At 42.0% G+C, this 18,624-nt stretch overlaps 1 protein-coding gene across 2 annotated transcripts in view; it reads left to right on the top strand.

The window, feature by feature from the left end:
- The first annotated feature begins 6,498 nt into the window (after positions 1 to 6,498).
- Positions 6,499 to 18,624, top strand: part of rtn4b (reticulon 4b) — a 32,176-nt gene continuing 20,050 nt past the window's right edge. The window contains exons 1-3 of one of the 2 annotated variants that reach the window (XM_079559893.1): positions 6,499 to 7,419; positions 14,829 to 14,882; positions 15,949 to 17,808. In XM_079559893.1, coding sequence (XP_079416019.1) covers positions 6,711 to 7,419; positions 14,829 to 14,882; positions 15,949 to 17,808 — 2,623 coding nt within the window. In that variant the 5' untranslated portion in view covers positions 6,499 to 6,710. The remainder of the gene's footprint in view (positions 7,420 to 14,828; positions 14,883 to 15,948; positions 17,809 to 18,624) is intronic. The other variant, XM_079559894.1, reaches the window with a different exon arrangement.

The following is an 18,624-nucleotide window of genomic DNA, read 5'->3' as shown; positions in this document are numbered from 1 at the left end:
ATATGGGACTGTGCCATTCCTCATTTGAAAGCTCAGGACTTGATAAGGAAAAGTTGAACTGCAGACTAGTTTTAGCCATAACATCTAGTGACATAGATAGTGTTTTGGAAATAATTTTAAAAATATATCATTCATTGTCAACCTTTATAGACCAGTATTTCAACACGCACAAGAACATGATGAAAGAACCGTCAATGTCTGAGCTCATTTGCCATATTTGCACATGTTCTATATTCCACTGTCCACCAGAGGGCCCTCTCCATTTTACCCTTTGTCTCCATACCTCACTCCTCTACCAGTTTATGTCAACCGCTGTCCGCCAACATTACACACTTGTTTAAGACTTGTGAAGCGCTTTTTTTTCCTCGTAAATACCGTGCTGAAAGCCCAAAGACGGGCTCAGACAGAAGGAGCTCTGTGGTCTGAGCCGTATCTCACTGAGTAAACAGACTCCTACTCTCCATAAACAAGAGGCTTCAGTCTGAGCAGCAACACTGACTGACTGTGCAGTATTCTCTGCGCTGCACGCTCATGCCTTCATAACCTTCGATCAAATCCGCTCCAAATCCAATTCACCTCATCATGAAATCATACACTTTTCCACAGATTTGACATACTTGAATATTTCCAGAGAGAAAATAGATCCTCAATTGGATTTTACTTGATTATACTTGATTATATGTGCGGTGGAAGCAAATTTGTAACCAAAATAACAGGTTTTGATACGGGATATAAACCTGCCATAAAGCTACATTGACCTTCATTGTTTGACCTGTTTTGTTTCTGACTTGTTTCAATATGCTACTCTTTATCTAAAGTTGATGGAGTGAGAAAATTACACTTTTATCTTTCTTATTTCGACCAATCTTACCTTAGAACCGGACAGAAATGTATTAAAACAAGCTGAACACTGTTCGTCATATTGCTAAATAAATCTAAACTAGTCAAAACTATTCGAAACAGGATTAGCATTCTGAATTTAAGTTTAGTTTTTGTAGTGTTTGCAGATAACAAAATCTGCTATCTCCATGGGGTCGACTGTGTAAAATTTCTCTCAAATGTTTGAAAATATGCACAGTTGACTCAATCTTGATTTCAGAAACGTACATTTATGTACATGTACAGTAAATGTAAATCGCGATACTTGCACTGAAGTCTGGTCCTGCCCCACCTGACCACCCCCCCCCGGACCATAGACTGTACAGCAGCGTCTGCTCACTCCTCCCCGTTTAGCAAATTTAGAAACCTGGCTTTACAGTTTAATCGTGTGTAAAGAGCAATGCTTTCTAGTGCAAAAACTGGCTTCTTCTGCAGCCACTAGATGGAGGTATCGCAGCAATGGCGGCTAATGGCGGCCACAGTACTGTGCTACCTGTGGCCATTGTCCTTGACCCACAGCAGTTCGCCAACAGGTCTGTAGATCCACATGATTCTACAGCATCTGAACTCCCCGGGACCCCTCAGGGCTGTGTACTTACCCCCTTGCTTTTCTCCCTGTACCCCAACTGCTGCACTTCCAACCATCAGTCTCTAAAACTGTTAAAGTTTACGATGACACCCCCTCACAGGGCTCATATCGGACAGTGATGAGTCTGCCTACAGGAGGGAGTGTGAAGGTGTCCTGGTTCAGCCGCAACAACCTGGAGGTGAACACTCAGAAAAACAGTGGAAATGATCGTGTACTTTGGGAAAGTCACAGCCCCACCGTCCATCCTCGCCCTGACTGATTCCCTCATCTCCATAATGGACTCCTTCTGCTTCTTTGCCACCACCACTACTCAGGACCTCAAGTGGGCGTCGACCATCCATTCCATTCCACTCCCCCATCCATTATAGCTTTATTATTAATTTTTTTAATTACAATTTATCGCTATATTACAGTTATGTTTCCTGTTTCACATTTGCAAGGGGAATGTGAATGTGTCTTCTATGACAGTAAAACCTGATTCGGAAGCAGATCTTTTGTTTTACACAATCGTGATGAACAAATCACAGATTTAAAGGGACTATACAGAGTTTAAAAATGTTAAAATTACCGGTATGTATTTTCCTCCCCCTACATGTTCGAGCCATGTCCTAATGTATAGAATGAGCTCAGACCTGTTCACCACAACTGCCTCTAAAATCCTGCACTGTCACTCAGAAAAGTGTTAATTCGGGTCCGAAGTGCCGTCATGCACGAGCTTAATATAGAAGCTGCAGTTAGTGAGCATAAATTGACGAACTTACATCTAGCCCCTTTAAAGCAATTTGTAATTTAAAGTCACATTGCAGAACTTTCCAGATTAAATGTTTCTACGTTACTTGAGCTGTTAAACTGACATTAAATGCTGATAAACAGCCAGCAGTTTTATTTTTTGGAAGGAGAGAGTCTGCTGTATATACTGTATATACTATACTATCTACTATAGTATTGAGCTAGGGGCTCAAAGAAGAGCTGGAGAAGGCCTGGAGGGTGAAGGCATCAGTGGAGCCACTCAGGGCGGTGATTCACAAACTGGAGGAGTGGCTACAGCAGATCCTAGGAAATACATCAGCCAACTCAGTCCAGAAAAGTGCAGTTCTAGGAACTGCAAAGATACTGCACAGAACCCTCAAGCTCCCAGGCTTCTGGTTTAAAGACATCTATCAGTAGAATATGAACAGAGCACTTGCACAAATCCAACCACAGCCTCTAACTTATGTCCTCCCATGTCTAGATAATAGACAGAGCTGTTACTGGAAGAACAGGGGTAATGACGATGACATATCAATTTTCAAGTGGCTGCACGCTGTAAGAGGCAGATGACATACTGCGGTGAGCCTGGAAGAGGAGAACTGAGAACTGAGTAAAAAAGAAAAGAATTGTTCTTTGAATAAGCTATTAAAAGTAAATTGAATCCAACAAACTCCTGTTTAGATATTTTTTTGAGAAGATCTTTATGGTCATGTCTGGTCCCATCCAGAGGCATCCATCTTGAGACTTTCTATGGAGACAAAGACAGGATTCATAACATTTTCTGAAAGCTGTGTAAAGATGTCCATGCAAGGATTGACGGAGTACAATTTTACATTTTGTTTTTTTACATCACTGACTTGCTTACTTACTTACATACTCGTGTTTAATTTCAGGAAACTGGTAACAGGGATATTTCCCTCTTCAAAAGCATGAGTTCCCACCTCAGAGTGTTTTAGCTAAACATTGCTATCACTGCAGGCTAATGAAATGAAAGGCTTCTCCACACCACATATAATTCAAATCATGCTAAACATCGGCATATAGTACTTTGCAAAAGGTTCATACTGTCTTCTTAGTTTAAACTATAAAGATTTCTTTTTTTTTTAACATTTAGCAGTTTGTGGCCTATTACAAAGGATCACATTACTGATACAGCGGTTATTTTAAAGTGTTACAGTTCAAATGCGCATCTCTGAGGACGGGGGACACCCACGGTCCCACACGGCTCGTCACGGCTCGGCTGCTGACACTTACTTTGGACTTTATGTTTGCCTGGATACTTCATTTGCCTGAACTTTACATTGTCTTATTATGTGTTTGGTGCAGCTGTGAGGCAACTCCTGTGATATTGGGCTATACAAAACCATTGATTGATTGATTGATTGATTGATTGATTGTCAGTATCTGAACTCAGAAGGCTCTGATTGTCTTACAAGGTTTGTTTTTTTAATCCCCCTCAGGAGAAATGCGGGTGTAATAGCGTACATAAACACAACTACATTAGGTCACATTGGGTCACAGTTTGCTATAAAGAACGTTATTGAGTAAGACTGCTGAATGAGAAACAACTTTACTTCCTTTTTTACACTGTTTGTTTTCTGAGCCATCGTAACTTAGTAATTTAGGGAAGAAAAATGTTGGTTGTTTCTAATGTACATTTTTAGAGCCTCTAAATGAGTCAGTGACCTTGGTGTCACATGCCGCAGAGGGTTCAGGAATAGAGTTTAACAGAGCTACCTCTGGTGTTTTTAAAGAGCCCATATCATTTTGTATACCCCCTTTGCTTCTTAACATGTTATAATGTTGTTGTCCCATGAAAAACATAACACTGAATAACACCGTGTTGTGCTTTGTTTCATTCATGCAGAATAATCCTACATAGCAGTGTGTGTGCTCCTCCCAGATGAGGTTGTGCCAGGTGCCGTCTTTGTGAAGTCCAAACGGCTTCACCAGACTCAGTGGATCTTTTCGACTGAAACAGATCCTAACATATTAAAACGGTTAGCAAGCCAGAATTCTGTAACCCAATATATTTTTCTTATAGCCATTAGCAGGAGGAGGGCCAAATATTGGTTAAGAGAGGTTTAAAACGTGCCCCACACCTTTGATTAGGCTTGGAATCATAATGCCACCTTTATCTCACAATAAACTATCAGATTTGAGGTTTCATTGTGTAGAATTATGAAACTTGCCTTAAAAAGTTCTATCTCTGGAGATGTGTGCCAAACAAAAAGTCTGAAGGCCACCAAAAATTGGTCTGAGGGCTGCATTTGGCCCCGGGCCGCACTTTGGGCATGACTGTTCCCGGTTATTGTAGAAGCCTAGTCAAAATGATTACTTACAATCCCAGGTGGTCAGAGTACTTGATTTCATTACTTGAGTACAGATTAAGTACAGATACTACTGGTCAAAAAGTTGCTTACGTGAATATTTTGTTGTAGAAACAAACGTGTATTGAAAGTAAAAAGTTCAAATCAGTTTAAATAAGTGCGAGGAGATGACTAACTTTGTAGCTTCAAAAACAGTCAAATTGCGGGGACAAACCTTTTTCCTCATTGTGAGTCGGTGGCATTTGACAGTACATCTGCACAGCGCCACCTACTGTTCTGGAGTGTGCATTATTAAACTTTTAACATGAACGAAACACATGGACAAACTCACTTTTTACTTTGCCGCCTTTTTAAGAATATAGTGGAGTGAAAAGTATTATATTATCTTTCAAATGTAATGGAGTAAAAGTAGTAAGACAAAAACAAAAACACTACGCAAATACAAGTACAGATCCTCAAAATCTTTACAATTACAATCTAACACTGACACTTCTGTTGACTATATAGACCTTTTGAGACACTAAATCGATGCCTAATGATGATGAAAAATGTATATAAATGTCACAAAATCAACACGCCATACTTTTATAAAGGATTGGCTTCACCTTTCATTTGTGGAGAAAATCTGAACAAAATGTTCCGTGACTGCAGATCGGCCCCAGACCACTTCAATGATTTATGGCCTCCGCTACAAATCATTGCTTACCAATTCGCAGCAACTATTTTCTTTTTAGCTCCATTTAAACTACTTCCCTTCTGTCTGTAACAGCATGCATTGAATCTAGTGTTGTATGCTCATAAATGGCACCTAATTACATATACTTTGAAGTTGAAAATAGTTAGATACTGAGGGATAGTATTTTAAAAAGCGTGAATAAAGCAACAGGACCTTTGACATTAAGAATGCAGTAAATAATGTGAAAGCGGTACGCGGTGTCATTTCAAGCTGTTACGCTTTAAAATTTTGACACACCCCCTTTCCCCTGTTCTGTCTCTCTTTCACTCCCACACATTATCGCTTGCTGTACAGTACACCATGAGCCACACACGCACACACACACACACACACACACACACACACACACACACACACACACACACACACACACACACACACACACACACACACACACACACACACACACACACACACACACACACACACACACACATTCATGTTAAATATAGACTTGAGCTTGTCGTCAGTAGACTGTGAAACTCAATCTATCTACAGCCTATAGCTCCTTGCTATGCTCTTTCTCTTGCATATAGGCTATTGAAAAAGCAGCTGTTTTCATGGCATCTTGAAGCTATTTTTTGACACCTTGAAGCTATTTTGTACATGAGTGCAGCCAATAGTCTAGTCGTATTTGATGGGTTTCTGTATTTGAAATCAAAAGGGTTCCTTTTTATGCCAGAGATACAGTACTTACCCAAGTGCACTTACTTGAGTTCATTTTGTTCGGCCTTTTGCCTCACTTCACTTGAATAAAATTATTTTACAGTAAAGTTAGTATTATTTGTGTTTCATTGCTGCTCCTTACCATCTGTGTTTAATGTAACAAAATGTGCCTTTTCCACTTTTTAGTATCATCGTGCGTGTGTGCAACAGTTGTCATTGCTTTGGGCGAATTACTGCACTTAACTTAAACATGTACCTGCCTATATTCTGCTGAGACCTGTTGCCATAGCCTGCAGTAGGAAGAATCATCTGTTATGTAATATGTGCCCTGTTGGAGCCTCACTTATGTCAGAAAACGATTCGACTTTCTGCTCCTCCTAAACTCCAGACCGGCAGGGGTTTTCACTGAGGAGGTGTCCCATTACGCCAACGCTCGGGGAGGGGGGCGGGGTGTGTGCAGCGCGCTCATTGGCCAACGATCACGCCCGTCAAAAGTTCACCCGTGGCTAATTGGTCAGTTAAGTTCCCCACTTGTCTTTCTCAAATTCGCCGTGGCCATCTGAGCCGACGGGTCTGTCTCTTGTGGCGCACTTGTCCAACTTTGTCCCCTGTCTAAAGCGGACTTTACTCGGAGGGGGTCGCCGCTTTCCAGTCGCTCCCGGTGGACGTGCGAAACGGGACAGTGGACGGGGGACAAGTCGGAGCTGAAACTTTTTGTTCACTTTAGAAATCGCTTTACTTTAACGCTAAAAGAAAAAAAATGGCAGACAACGGGGAGCCGCAAGTTACTTCCACCACTTCTTTACTGAATGACGAGGTGCACCACTACGAACCGGAGCTGGAGCAGCCCAAGGCAGACCACTTTGGCGTGGACGATATTGTGGACCTGGTCGGGGGTGCCCAGGACGCTTTGGAGAGGCACATAGCTGAAGCCAGCGCGCCCGCAGCAACACACGAGGTTATAGAAACTTTGGTGGAGGAACATCCGGTAACACTAGAAGAACCCGTCCCCGTTCAAGAACCCGAACCCGAACCGCTCGTAGAAACAGCAACAAGTGAGGCTGAACCCTTAGTAGTACCAGAACCCGAACCGGTGGTGGAGCCAGTACCGATAGTAGCGTCAGAACCAGAACCCTTAATCGTAGTCCCAGAGCCCGAACCCGAGCCAGAACCGGTGGTAGAGGCGGCGCTCCCAGACTCCACAACCCCATCCATTGTCCCCGAGGTTCAGCCAGTAGTCGTCGAAGAGCCCGTCGTGGTCGCACCCAAAGCCGAACCGGAGATTACGACTTTTGTGGAGCCCCTGGCAGCCCCCGAGCCAGAGCCAGTGCCAGTGCCAGTGCCAGCGCCTGCCCCTGTCCCAGTGAGCGACGCCCTCCCTGTGGCTGAACCCCGCAAAGAAGCCCCAGCCCCCGCAGAGGCAGTAGAGCAACCTGCGGTGACAGAGGAACCACCAGCTCCTGCAGCTTGTGAGTGTTTCATTTCTTGCACGATAACCGTAATGCTGTTGTTTAGCTTTTATTGCGTCTTTTGCAAAACTGGGCTTAATTTAAAAGTCTTACGTTATTATGATCCGTGTTGCTTTTATATTTGATCGTCGTTTCATTCATTTTGCCTTTAGCATCCCTGTCGAAGTCCCCAAATATGACCAAAAAAACCGTATGATTTCAATCGGATCACGTTTATCTTACAAGTACAAAGCCTTGATCGTTAACGGGTTTCCCTGTGTGTGTCTTGATTTCTTCGTATTTCATATTTTGTCATGACAGTGCTAGCTTGGTTAGCAGCGTGTCGGTGATGCTAATGAGGAGCATCCCCGTTACCACGAAGCCGACCGGCTGGTTGACACATTAAGTGCTTTATCTAACGGGATGACTCCTGTCACGAGGCCACTATTATTTATTACAACATCGTTTTCCGTGTGGTTGTCGCAGTTTAACCGGCCATTAAGGTGCTGCTAGCGGTGTTTTGCGAAGATGCGGCCCACCTGTTATGACAAATATACGACACGGAGCATATAGGGAACGGTACTGTGTTGCATCATTTAGGGCTTGGCAGATGCTCGCGCGCCCTCATCTTAATTCATCTTCCTGTCTTCCTGTCTTTTATTTTTACATTTATTACTACTGTGATGGTGGATGTGGACGTTATTTATAGCGAAATGTGTCAGACAGCAGCGCCCATCTGCTCCGTGCATCAGCCCGCTGTTGCTAACGGGAGTTGGTAGCATAGTTCCATTGTCGGACGTAAGGCGTTTTCTACTTTCTTTCGGTAAATTAAAATCAATAAATTGATTATTAGAATAAAAATAAAATGTATTGTGCTCATTCTTTGTTTATTCTTAGTACATATATTAATTTTATTTTTATTTTATTAATTTTTATATCAGGTGCTCGTAGCCCGTACGTACGCTTGGCCGCTGTCGTCCTTACTTTTATTTGTCGTTCAGACCGCTAGAATTAAAAACAACGTCATACAATGTGAACGCAGTCCTCAAAACGTACGGTGCTCGAGAGAAGAGCGTGTCCGATAATTGAACCATAGGCCGCTAGCCCACCGTGTGTGCCCAGGCTGTAACCCGGAGATTAGTCACAACAAAGGAATCCGCGCCGCGTCCACTCCCTGTCGCCTTCCGAGTCTTTCCACAACACTGCCGGACACGGGGCAACGCATTAAAGCGGCGAAATACTTTCCTATTACTGCATAGTTCATCCCCTAAACCTGCCTACACACACCCCCCGCCCTAAACTGCATCCCAAATCCGACTGCGATTCAAGTGAGGAGAGGCCTGCGAGCTTGGCTATGGCTTTCTTTTTACGCCTTTATGTCAAAAGTTTGAGCTCAACGCTAGTAGCCGATCTCACATGTCTCAACTGATAGAGATGTGATTCTCCAGTGCTTTATTTAATTGTTAAACCTGTTAAACCTCAGGTAAACAGGCCTATTGGACTCCTTCAGGGAGAGGAGAGGAGAGGCGGGGTGGGGCAGGCTGCTTGGCAAGGCCCCTGATGAAGCAGGATGAGCTAGCCATGATATGACAGAAGTAACAAAATATGGATGGAAAAGATCAGCTTGTCTTGTGTTGTTTAAGCATTTTAATGTCATGCTTTTGAATAACATTGTAATTTGCAAAGCTTTAATGTTGCATCCGTTTTGATTTGGCAATTTCTATTACAGTGATGCTTTTTGTGTAACTTAAAGCAACACTACGGGGCATTGTAGGTTATATTATATGTTGCTTGCTACGTCACAGTAGCAACTTCACTTGATACATATGTCAGCTCTACCAAACGTGCTCCTAATGCTCTGCTAAACACAGACAAAGCTGCATATCGGTAAAGCATTTGTAAGGACGCGCAATGAGATTAAACCTCATGTTTGGTTACCTGTCGTCAACGCAAAGCAGCAACATTTCGAGATGAGCTGGTGATGGCTTGCTCCCAGCAAAGTCACAGAAAAGATGCATGTTTTTTTTTAGATAATTTTCAACAATGAAAGTACTCTGAATGAAATTTGAGCAAGATGTTAACGCAGTATGGCTTTAAGTTCAGCAATGTGTGACCTACATTATCACATTCTGAACAAAGGCTGGCCTCCTCACACTCCCTCTGCTCTCCTCTCGCCTCATTGTTCTTTGCAGCAATGTGAAAAGAAGGCTAGCACGCCGATCTCTAACCGATGACTCTTGGTGTATTTTCTCTTCGTCAGCCCAAAAAAAATGTGATTAAATCAGTGTTTTCTCGGGCGGACTAACTGACAGGAGACCTAATCGCCCCCACCCCGCGTTCACAATTGGCCTACATGTTATTTTGGGTCACCTACATCCGCCAGGGCGTGTTTACGGAGAGCCTGTGATGTGGTCAGGTGGATTAGACGAACAGGGGTGATGTCAGACACGCGCCCACAGAAGCTTAAAGCGCTCTTGCTTTTGTTATTGTTGTTGCCCCGTGTTGTTCGGTGGTATCCCGAAGAAGAGTGCATGTGAGTGGAGGTCAAGTGATTAGACCCGACCCTGTTCGTGTGTAGAAACAGCCAAACACCTTGCTATTCTCTGACCTGCCAACATAGCAGCTGGTCATCACATCAGAAGGGAATTTTCAAAAGTGACCAGAGCCACATGTTAATCCGGAAAGCTCCACTCTTATGGTGGGGATTAGCATTGAGAATGTCAGAAGCATGTGTTGAATGGTTTTAGATCATCAGCATGATTGCATCGTCATGGTGGTCTATTGCAAAATCTAATTGGCCATTTCAGCAGCGACGCGTTGACAATAACTACGTGCACACCCTGGACCTCAGAGCAAACCAGTCATTATGATGTCACTCTTTATATTTCAACATTTCCTCCCATGAAAAGCTTCAAGTTCTGAATTAAATTACAGTCAAACCGTTGTGGCCTACTGTACATAGCAATTTGTCCAAGATAATATTTCTGGAATTGCCCATATATGGTCATGTTTGAAGCAGTTGAGGGGGGAAAACAAAGAAGGGAAAAAACAATTTACTCCAAAAATCTTTAATAAATGCTGAATTATGAATATAGTTTTCTACCTAATAAAGGGACATGGAGAGAAGCGAAGTAGTTCAACAGCCCATAATTACATAAATAACGGAGAATGCTCACATAATGCTTCATGGTAGCATCATGCTACATGCTAACGCTAGCTATGACTGCCGTTTTTTCGCTTCTACTGAACAATCTGCTGTGATAAAACATCCACATGGGCCCGATTTAGTCTTGGGTATTTGTGCGTAACTTTATATTCTGCCAGAAAACAGCTAAAAAGAGTGTTCCAAAACATACTTCCTTTCCCCGCGGCGAGGCCACGCCCGCTTGTATGTGATGCCGTCTATATCTTTAGCCGTTAACTGTCATGCTATTCTTTGTGCTGAATTGCTTTGTCAAATGTGACACAGCACTCACGACGTGTTGAAATTTTATAAGCGTGATTACAAATGTAGTGAAATTTGTATGACAGGAGTGTAGTGCAGGCTTTACCAAAAGGTTTTGGCATAGACTAGTGGTGGGTTGCAGGTTCTGGAATATGATGATGTCATTGGACCAGCGGGGGGGCAGGAGCCAGTTTTTCCTATTAACAGTATTACACTTTCACAAGTCGTAGCTAAAAAGAAAATATATGAATTAAACAAATATTCATTAATATCAGTCACTGGGTCCATGACCTCTCTGTACGAGACCAAAAATGTCCTCAAAAACTGTGCTGAATGCTGTGATGTCACCTGCAACCCAGCATTTCTAAACATGGTCTAAGCATGTGTTACCGAGTTTACAGAAAATAACATGAATACGAGCCTAGTCATATCCATGTGATACAGACCTCTAGAAACATGATTTGAAATTGTGTTAAATTACCAAGTTCCTCTCAACGTGCACTGTAGGAACTGTTAATGTGACAAAGGCCAGTAATGTATTGTCTGATGATGATGATATTAATTAAATGTAATAGGCAATAACATTATAACCTGCCAATAATTTTGTAAAATTGTTCAGTCAAAAATGTAAAAGAAATTGCTGATAAGATTTAGTCATTAGAACTGCAAGTCATGATGATGTTTTCTCTGGAGAGTGGCACCATGCTGTTGTAGAATAAAATGAGGTCGACTTGGCATGTACAATATTTTCATTTCAATTTGTCGGGAGCGCAATGACAATAGTGCAAATTAGTCTTAATTAGTTTTTGCTGTGTGGCAACGACAATGACATTTGATTGTGCCATTCAGAAAGGATATTTCTCTTAAAACTGCTCTAAAATGCCAAAAACATGTAATTTCCAATAAATGCAGTTATTCTGATATGAACTATCGCTTTCTTGGTTAAACACGTTGTTACATTTTTGGATCAACAATGTTATTACAATATTGGCATGTTAGTATGTTATTGGCTTTTTTGCATTTTAAAAATGGCCAATGTTCTTATGTTATTGGTTATCGGCCAATATTGCATTTCACAATAGGTTTTGTCCACGGAGCCCTAGTTGAAATCCTAACAGTTTTTCGTTCAGTTAGAGCCAGCAGGTGTGGCTGACCTAACGTCATATATCATGGTTAAGTTGTTGAGCGTCTCCAGACACTTTTAGCTCACGGAGGATATAGATACACCACACGTAGAGCCAGCTTTAGGAATAACGCTCGGAGAGTTTCACTTCAACAGACGAGAGCGGTGCTTAAACTCTTCTATGGGTTTTGGCTTTTAATGCCGTAAACGAATTGCGCCACTCAAGAGGGTCCTGATGTAATAAAGTCCTGGTAAAAGCATTTGGAGATGGCTAATGTGTCTTATTGGTTTAGGTGTGCTTCAGCGCTGGAAACTAACTCTTGACAGCAGAGGTAACTACAAAAAATTGCCAGATCAGAACGGCAACCAATCAAATTTAAATTCAAAATCTGCTTTCACCAATAATCATTACTGCCGATTTAAGATGATTGCTGAATTTGTGTCTTGATAATAATGTTCTTTATATGAAAACTTAGTAGAACTGTTACAAAACGTGAAAAACCTGTAGTGCTTTTCATGATGCATTATGTCGTAGTAACAGAATGATAAAACTACTATCACCATACTCCCTGTGATTTACAGTCTCGAACTTTCCGGAAGTGATGTGTACATGTTTTTCTTACTGTAGCTGTAAATTCTGCGAATGCTAATTTTGTTGCTTGCTGTACTTTTTTTTGTACTTTTTTCCACCGTTTACTTTGACTTGAAAGTGAATTAAATATGTCTTTATTTTTACTATTAACTTCTAGAAAATAGTCTTACGGTAGATTTTGTCCTGTAGAAATTTCTTTGCTGCGGACGAGCGGAGCAGCTATGGCATCTAGCTTGGCTAACCGTTAGCATGTTAAGATCATTTAAAAGTAGTGATACTTTAAAAAGTAAAAAAAACTGACTTAAGCCTTACTCAAATTTGTAAAAACATTCTTAGATGATGGATTCTCTGCATATTGTGCTTTCACTTTCACTTCCCAGACTAAGCAGTGACAACCTTCATTATGCTAATGTCTCAAATGCTAACTTCGTAGCTTGGTTCCTTCTTGCATTCTCCTAAAGGCTCATCTTGTTAATCTTCAGTTTCATGTTCTTTTGGTTTGTTGTATAAACAAAGTTTTATATATTGTCGTTGGGTGCACTGTATGTGTGTAAAAACGTTATGTAACCAAAGCCTGAGTCAAAAGAAGAATATATTTAAAGCGGTCTAATTTACGTACATCTTTTGGTCCAATCTTTCATCATATTGCTTTTGTAGCTTCAAGCTTTGAGTAGGTTTTACACTTTGTGCTCACACACAGAGAACACAGTGGTCTGTTGAGCCATGTCAGTGACACATCTGTCACTGTCACAAGCCTCGCCTCCTTTGAACAGAACACACAAGTTCACATTCCTGAGTTACCAACCTGACAACGTTTCTCTGACATTTGAAGAACATTTACTGATTATCACTGGAATGAAGTAACACGTTTATTTACCACCAATGGAGCAGTCATATAATTTAGTAATCCATTAATAGTTATTTTAGTAGAGAGGAGGTTTTGTTCCCAAGACAAAGGGGAGAAAGCTCTGGAGCTCACATGGCATTTATATGAATTGTTTTTAATGAGATATATCTTGATTTCCATCTAATCATCATGCATTTCAGATCAAATCAAGATTAAACACGGTTTTTAAAGTAGAGGTCGATCAACATGAGTTTTTCTAAGGCCAATGACGGTTTTTGGGGATTTTATTTAGCCAATGACGATGTTAAGAGCCGATATCCATAATCCTATGTATGAAGCTTCTAAACTGTAAAATGTGTCAGTGTTGAACTGTGACAGCAGGGGGCGCTTTATTAGGGGTATAAAAGTGGTAAGTCTATCTCTTATGGTTATGAAATTGTAAGCAAAAGTCTATAACACAATATAAAAGCTTAACGAACCTTTATCGCCATGTTTCCCAGTTCCCCTGAGACATAGGAAGTGGTGGGAGAGCTCGTTTTAAAGATGGAAGTCTTTCTATTTCTTTCGGTTTCGGAGATATCGGCATTTGATTGGCCTATAGCCACAGCACAGTAGCAGGTAACAGCTAGAAGGTCTGCGGTTTGATTCCCACCTGGACAGGCCTTTCTGTGTGGAGTTTGTTTTTAGTGGTAGTGGAGAACAGGCAATCGACCAGGATGAGAGTGTAAGTGGCATATTTACATGCACGAGACCCTTGTATATTCATCAACATGCACTGTCCTGACCAAATAAATAAATACTGAAAAAAAACCAAATATCGACCCGATACATCGGCCGCCGGCCGGCCAATATGTCGGACCAATCAACCTTTACTCAAGTGTTGGAGAATATACCTAAATTATGTTTAAACCAGTGTAAACTGTGTATAAACCAGAAAACACTCATTTGAATGCATTCATTTAGCTCAAACAAGATAAACAAAGTCTAAAATTGCAAATACCAGCGGTGTTACATTTTGCCACAGTTTGAGAACCACAAGACTGTACAGTTAATGGTTTATAATAAATCATCAGAATCGATTTAGAATGGTGTATTTCTGGTCTTTTGGAGAAAAGAACATAGTTTATTCCAGATGCAGTTTAGGTTTTCACTGTTTTGGTAGTTGAAATGAGTTTTGAAAATAACATTTTGAATTTATGTATTTATCAAAGCAAATTTGTATAAAATATAGGGTCTTTTGTGGATTTTGTGCATGTGACGTACTATACTGTTCCATAGGTTCTTATGTGCTGTGTTAATGAATCATGGCACTCCCTGACATTTTCAGCTTTAGCTAAATTCTTGTGTTGTCTGAACCTGCGATTCTCGTTTGGGCTTTCACAATCTGATTTCCCTCTTTGCTCCTTTCTCTTTTCTCCCACAGATGTACCTTCTCCTCTTAAAGCTCAGCCTCAGCCTCTGATGCAATTCCCTACAGGCAAGTCTGCTTTGCTTCATCTTTCTCTGCTTCATCTAAACATTTTCACCAGTTTAGTCTTTTACACTGTCATTAAGTCTTTTGTGCCATCAATAATTGCACACTGGCATGTTTATAGTTGTAGCTTTTCAGTAGTAGTATTTTGTCTCGTCTGTAGTTTTGCCTGTTTGCTTGCGTACTTTACTAAGTACCACTTACAGCACTGTGTTTACCATGCTTGTGTTTACATGGCATTTGCCGCACTCTTGTAGAGTAGACAAGCCACAACTAATACTCACATTGTATAGAATAATGATTCTTCTCATAAAAAAACGTATCAACCACTGAGCAGAATCATTATCTTGAGTCACTTAACAATTGTTAACACACTAAGCATGGTTTGTTGGCGCCAGACCTGGGCTACAGTTTGTAATTGTGTCTCTGAAGTCGGAGCAGGCATAAACGTATTAGAAAAATAAGGTTAAAACCTGGACTTTATTTTAGTCCGACATCTGGCTTTTAAAAGTACATTTATTTACATGCATACCAATAAGATTGACTTGTGGCTACTGTTAAAGTGAGAGAAATGTGTATTCAATTCCAAATTGGCTAATCCTGCTTGGCTGGCCATGCTTATTCTTTTCTTTTCTGAGAAATGCTCAATCTGATTCTCTGCAAATATCCCGTGGGTTATATAAAAAGACGAGGCATAAAACGGACCATCAATGATATTTTATAATTGGCTTCTAGGTATGTCAATGTACCCCATTAATTGTTTTACACTTTATGTAATGCATCCCCAAGTGACGCACTTACTTGTAATTGCTTTAAAGGAAAGACATGCTTAATTACGTACCATTTTGCTGTATGACTGAGTTTGAGTATGCAGTAATTGAACGAGCATAGCAGACCAAACAAGTTTCTCCATCTATGCTGTCAGTTTAGCCTTGTATCTGTACTTCTTATTGAATTTAACATGGTTTAGTTACTGTAACTGTTGTACCCAGGTGTGGTGTGCACTGTAAGGAATGGAGTATGTATTTGATATGTGCTGTATTGCATTCTCCCTCCTCCCTCTCTACTCAAGCACTTGGGCAGAAGGGTGACTCCCCTGCTCCCATCTCTCCTCTCTCCCCTCTTCACTCCCCCGACTCTCTGGAAGAACTCTCTCTGACCGAGAGTCCCAACCAACCCCCGTCAGGATCTGCTGCACCTTTGGGCTCCTTCTCCACTCAAGCCCCCTCTACTCACTCCAAGAACATGCCTTGGGAGGGTGAAGAGGGTTCTCCAGGACATGGCCGTAGTCAGAATAAGGATGACCTTCTAGATCCGTTAGCCGGGCCTTACCTGAGTTTAGGGAAAGACCCAGTCGCACATAACCCATGTGAAGACAGCGGAGTGTCCTTTTCACCCGAGGAGAAGCTGGTTAGCTCAGACAGGTCCTCCACAGGTCCCTCCCCCGTGACCCCTCAGATGATGCTTCCTGAGTCTGATCTTGCCTCCTCTAACCCAACAGAGCACTGGGATTCACCTTTTCTAACATCTCAAGACAACTCCAAAATCTCCATGGATCCATTCTCAAAGGAAAGCGCTCCCATTAGCTCTTCCAAGTACGAGTCTGATCTCCTACAAGGCTCTGATGATGATGACGACTTGATGTACGAGGTGAAGAAAAACAACAATCCCTTTGATGGCTTTTCCCCACTGGCCGACAGTGGCTATTCCCATTTTGGCGACTCAAAGCCCGACAGCCGAGCCACCAAGGTGTCCGAAAGCCCTACTCCTGATCTGGTCCAGTATGGGCAGTTGGACGAGCCCCTGGACAGCCCACCATCTTTTCTAGATGATGAGGAACTCTTTGGGATTGGAAAGAAGTCTTCTGACTCCCTCATGCAGTCACTAAACCAGTTCTCATCTGGCGCGAAAGATCTACCTTCTGCGTTGAAGGATGAGAAAGGAGAAACTGGAGTGGGTGATGCGCCTCCTCCCTCTCTGCCAGACATTCTGAAATCTTCTCCGCTTAACCCCGATAAGGCCGACTCGGGCTCTTCTGAGGGCACCCCCGAAGACCAGAGTCCTATCCTTGTACGGAAGATGATGGAATCTCCCAACCCCCCCATCAACCTTTCCAACAACCCCTTCGTGTTCGAAGGCAAAGTCTGTCTACTGAAGGAGATGGCTGAGGAATTGGAGGTAAAAGCGGCAGTACACATAAAGGATGTGGAAGATAAGACCTTCGGTGCTTTTGATCTCGTGAAAGAGGCAGAAGAAACCACGCCGACCAAAGTGAAAGCTGAAGAGACGGTGAAAATTGAGCAGAAGGATTGGTTCTCCGGCTTCGATTCTCCAAAAAAGCCGGACAAGTTGGAACCCCTTGATTTGAAGAATAAAACGCATGCTGGCGAAGATTCCGATTCGGAGTCTCACACTGCTGATTCCCTCTCCCCTGTCCTTGAAGCTATGGGGAAAAATCCCGCGAGTTTTCAGGTTGAAACGGAGATGAAAGATGTTAAGATGGAGGAGCCCGAAGTGGCAGAGGAGGTCTCCGAACATGAAGTTTCCTCGGAGGAGTTCGAATTCATCGAAAGGCCTCCCAGGGGTGTCATTGACGAGTTTCTAGAAGCGCTCGATACTTCTAAATTCGCCTCCTCTAAAGCGCCTGAAATCCCAATGGATGATGATCTAACCTTCGGGAGGAAGGAGGAGACGCCTGTCCTGACAAAGGTAACCCCATCCCTCCTGATGGACGACGAGACTTCCAGCCAGAGCTCTTACCGCCTCCTGACCCAGTCCTCCCCTCAGAAGAGCAAGGCAGAACTGGAGAAGCTCGACATTCAACAACCTCCACCCAAAGCTCCCGTCACCCACTCCCCAGTCCAAAAACCAGAGGGGCCGCTTGCTAAGAAGAGCTCTCTGTTTAAGATGCCAAGCCTGAACGTAAAACAAGGTAAAAAGTTCTTGCTTCAGGCATGGACATTCCCCCCCACACATCCTCTTTGAGTTTCCCTGGCACCTCCATGTTCATCACCATACTTTTGACCATCACGTTTTTGTACTCCTCAGTTATTTCCCAACCAAAGAACCAACAGATGGTATTGTACCGACCCCATCATTTTTTCCTTTTACGCCACCTTTTCCCCGTCTTGCATCGTCTTTCTTTTATTTTAACATCAACCCTTGCATTTTGTGACTTGGTTTGAATTTGTTTTGTCATGCTTCATGTTATTTTGCATTTGTTTTGCACATCAATAACATAAGCCGACCAATCCTTTCCCTAACCTTTTTCATATTTTGTGTGTTTTTGCGGTAAGTACAATTGCAACTTCAGCTCACATATTACAATTTCATGAATAAAGGATTTTTGTCATCAGAAATCACGGGAGTCAAGGTCTCAGTAGGTAGTAGTGCTACATGTTTAATCTCAATCAAATCGAAATCGCAGTTGTCATGGTTACATTAACAAAGCGCAATCTTTGCAATCATTCCAGTCATGTGACGCACTCTGTACACAAAGTATATTGCCTTTTAGAGTGTTCCATTTGCATAAAAGCTGCTAACCTTGTGCAGTAAATCGCAATCGAATCGAATGCAATTACTTAAGGTAATAAGTATCCTCCCCAAACAATTACATCTCCTGTCTCTATGTGCTCTAATATAGAAATAGTTTGTGATTGTTGTTTAGCCTTTCATATCTGTCTTCAGTTAAAGATCAATGCTTCTGGATGTGTTTAAGATGTACACCGTGAACTCAACGTAAATACGA

Source organism: Gobius niger, assembly GCF_951799975.1.
Source record: "Gobius niger genome assembly, chromosome: 7".
In the NCBI taxonomy this organism is placed as follows: domain Eukaryota; kingdom Metazoa; phylum Chordata; class Actinopteri; order Gobiiformes; family Gobiidae; genus Gobius; species Gobius niger.
This window is presented reverse-complemented; position numbering and strand designations above follow the sequence as displayed.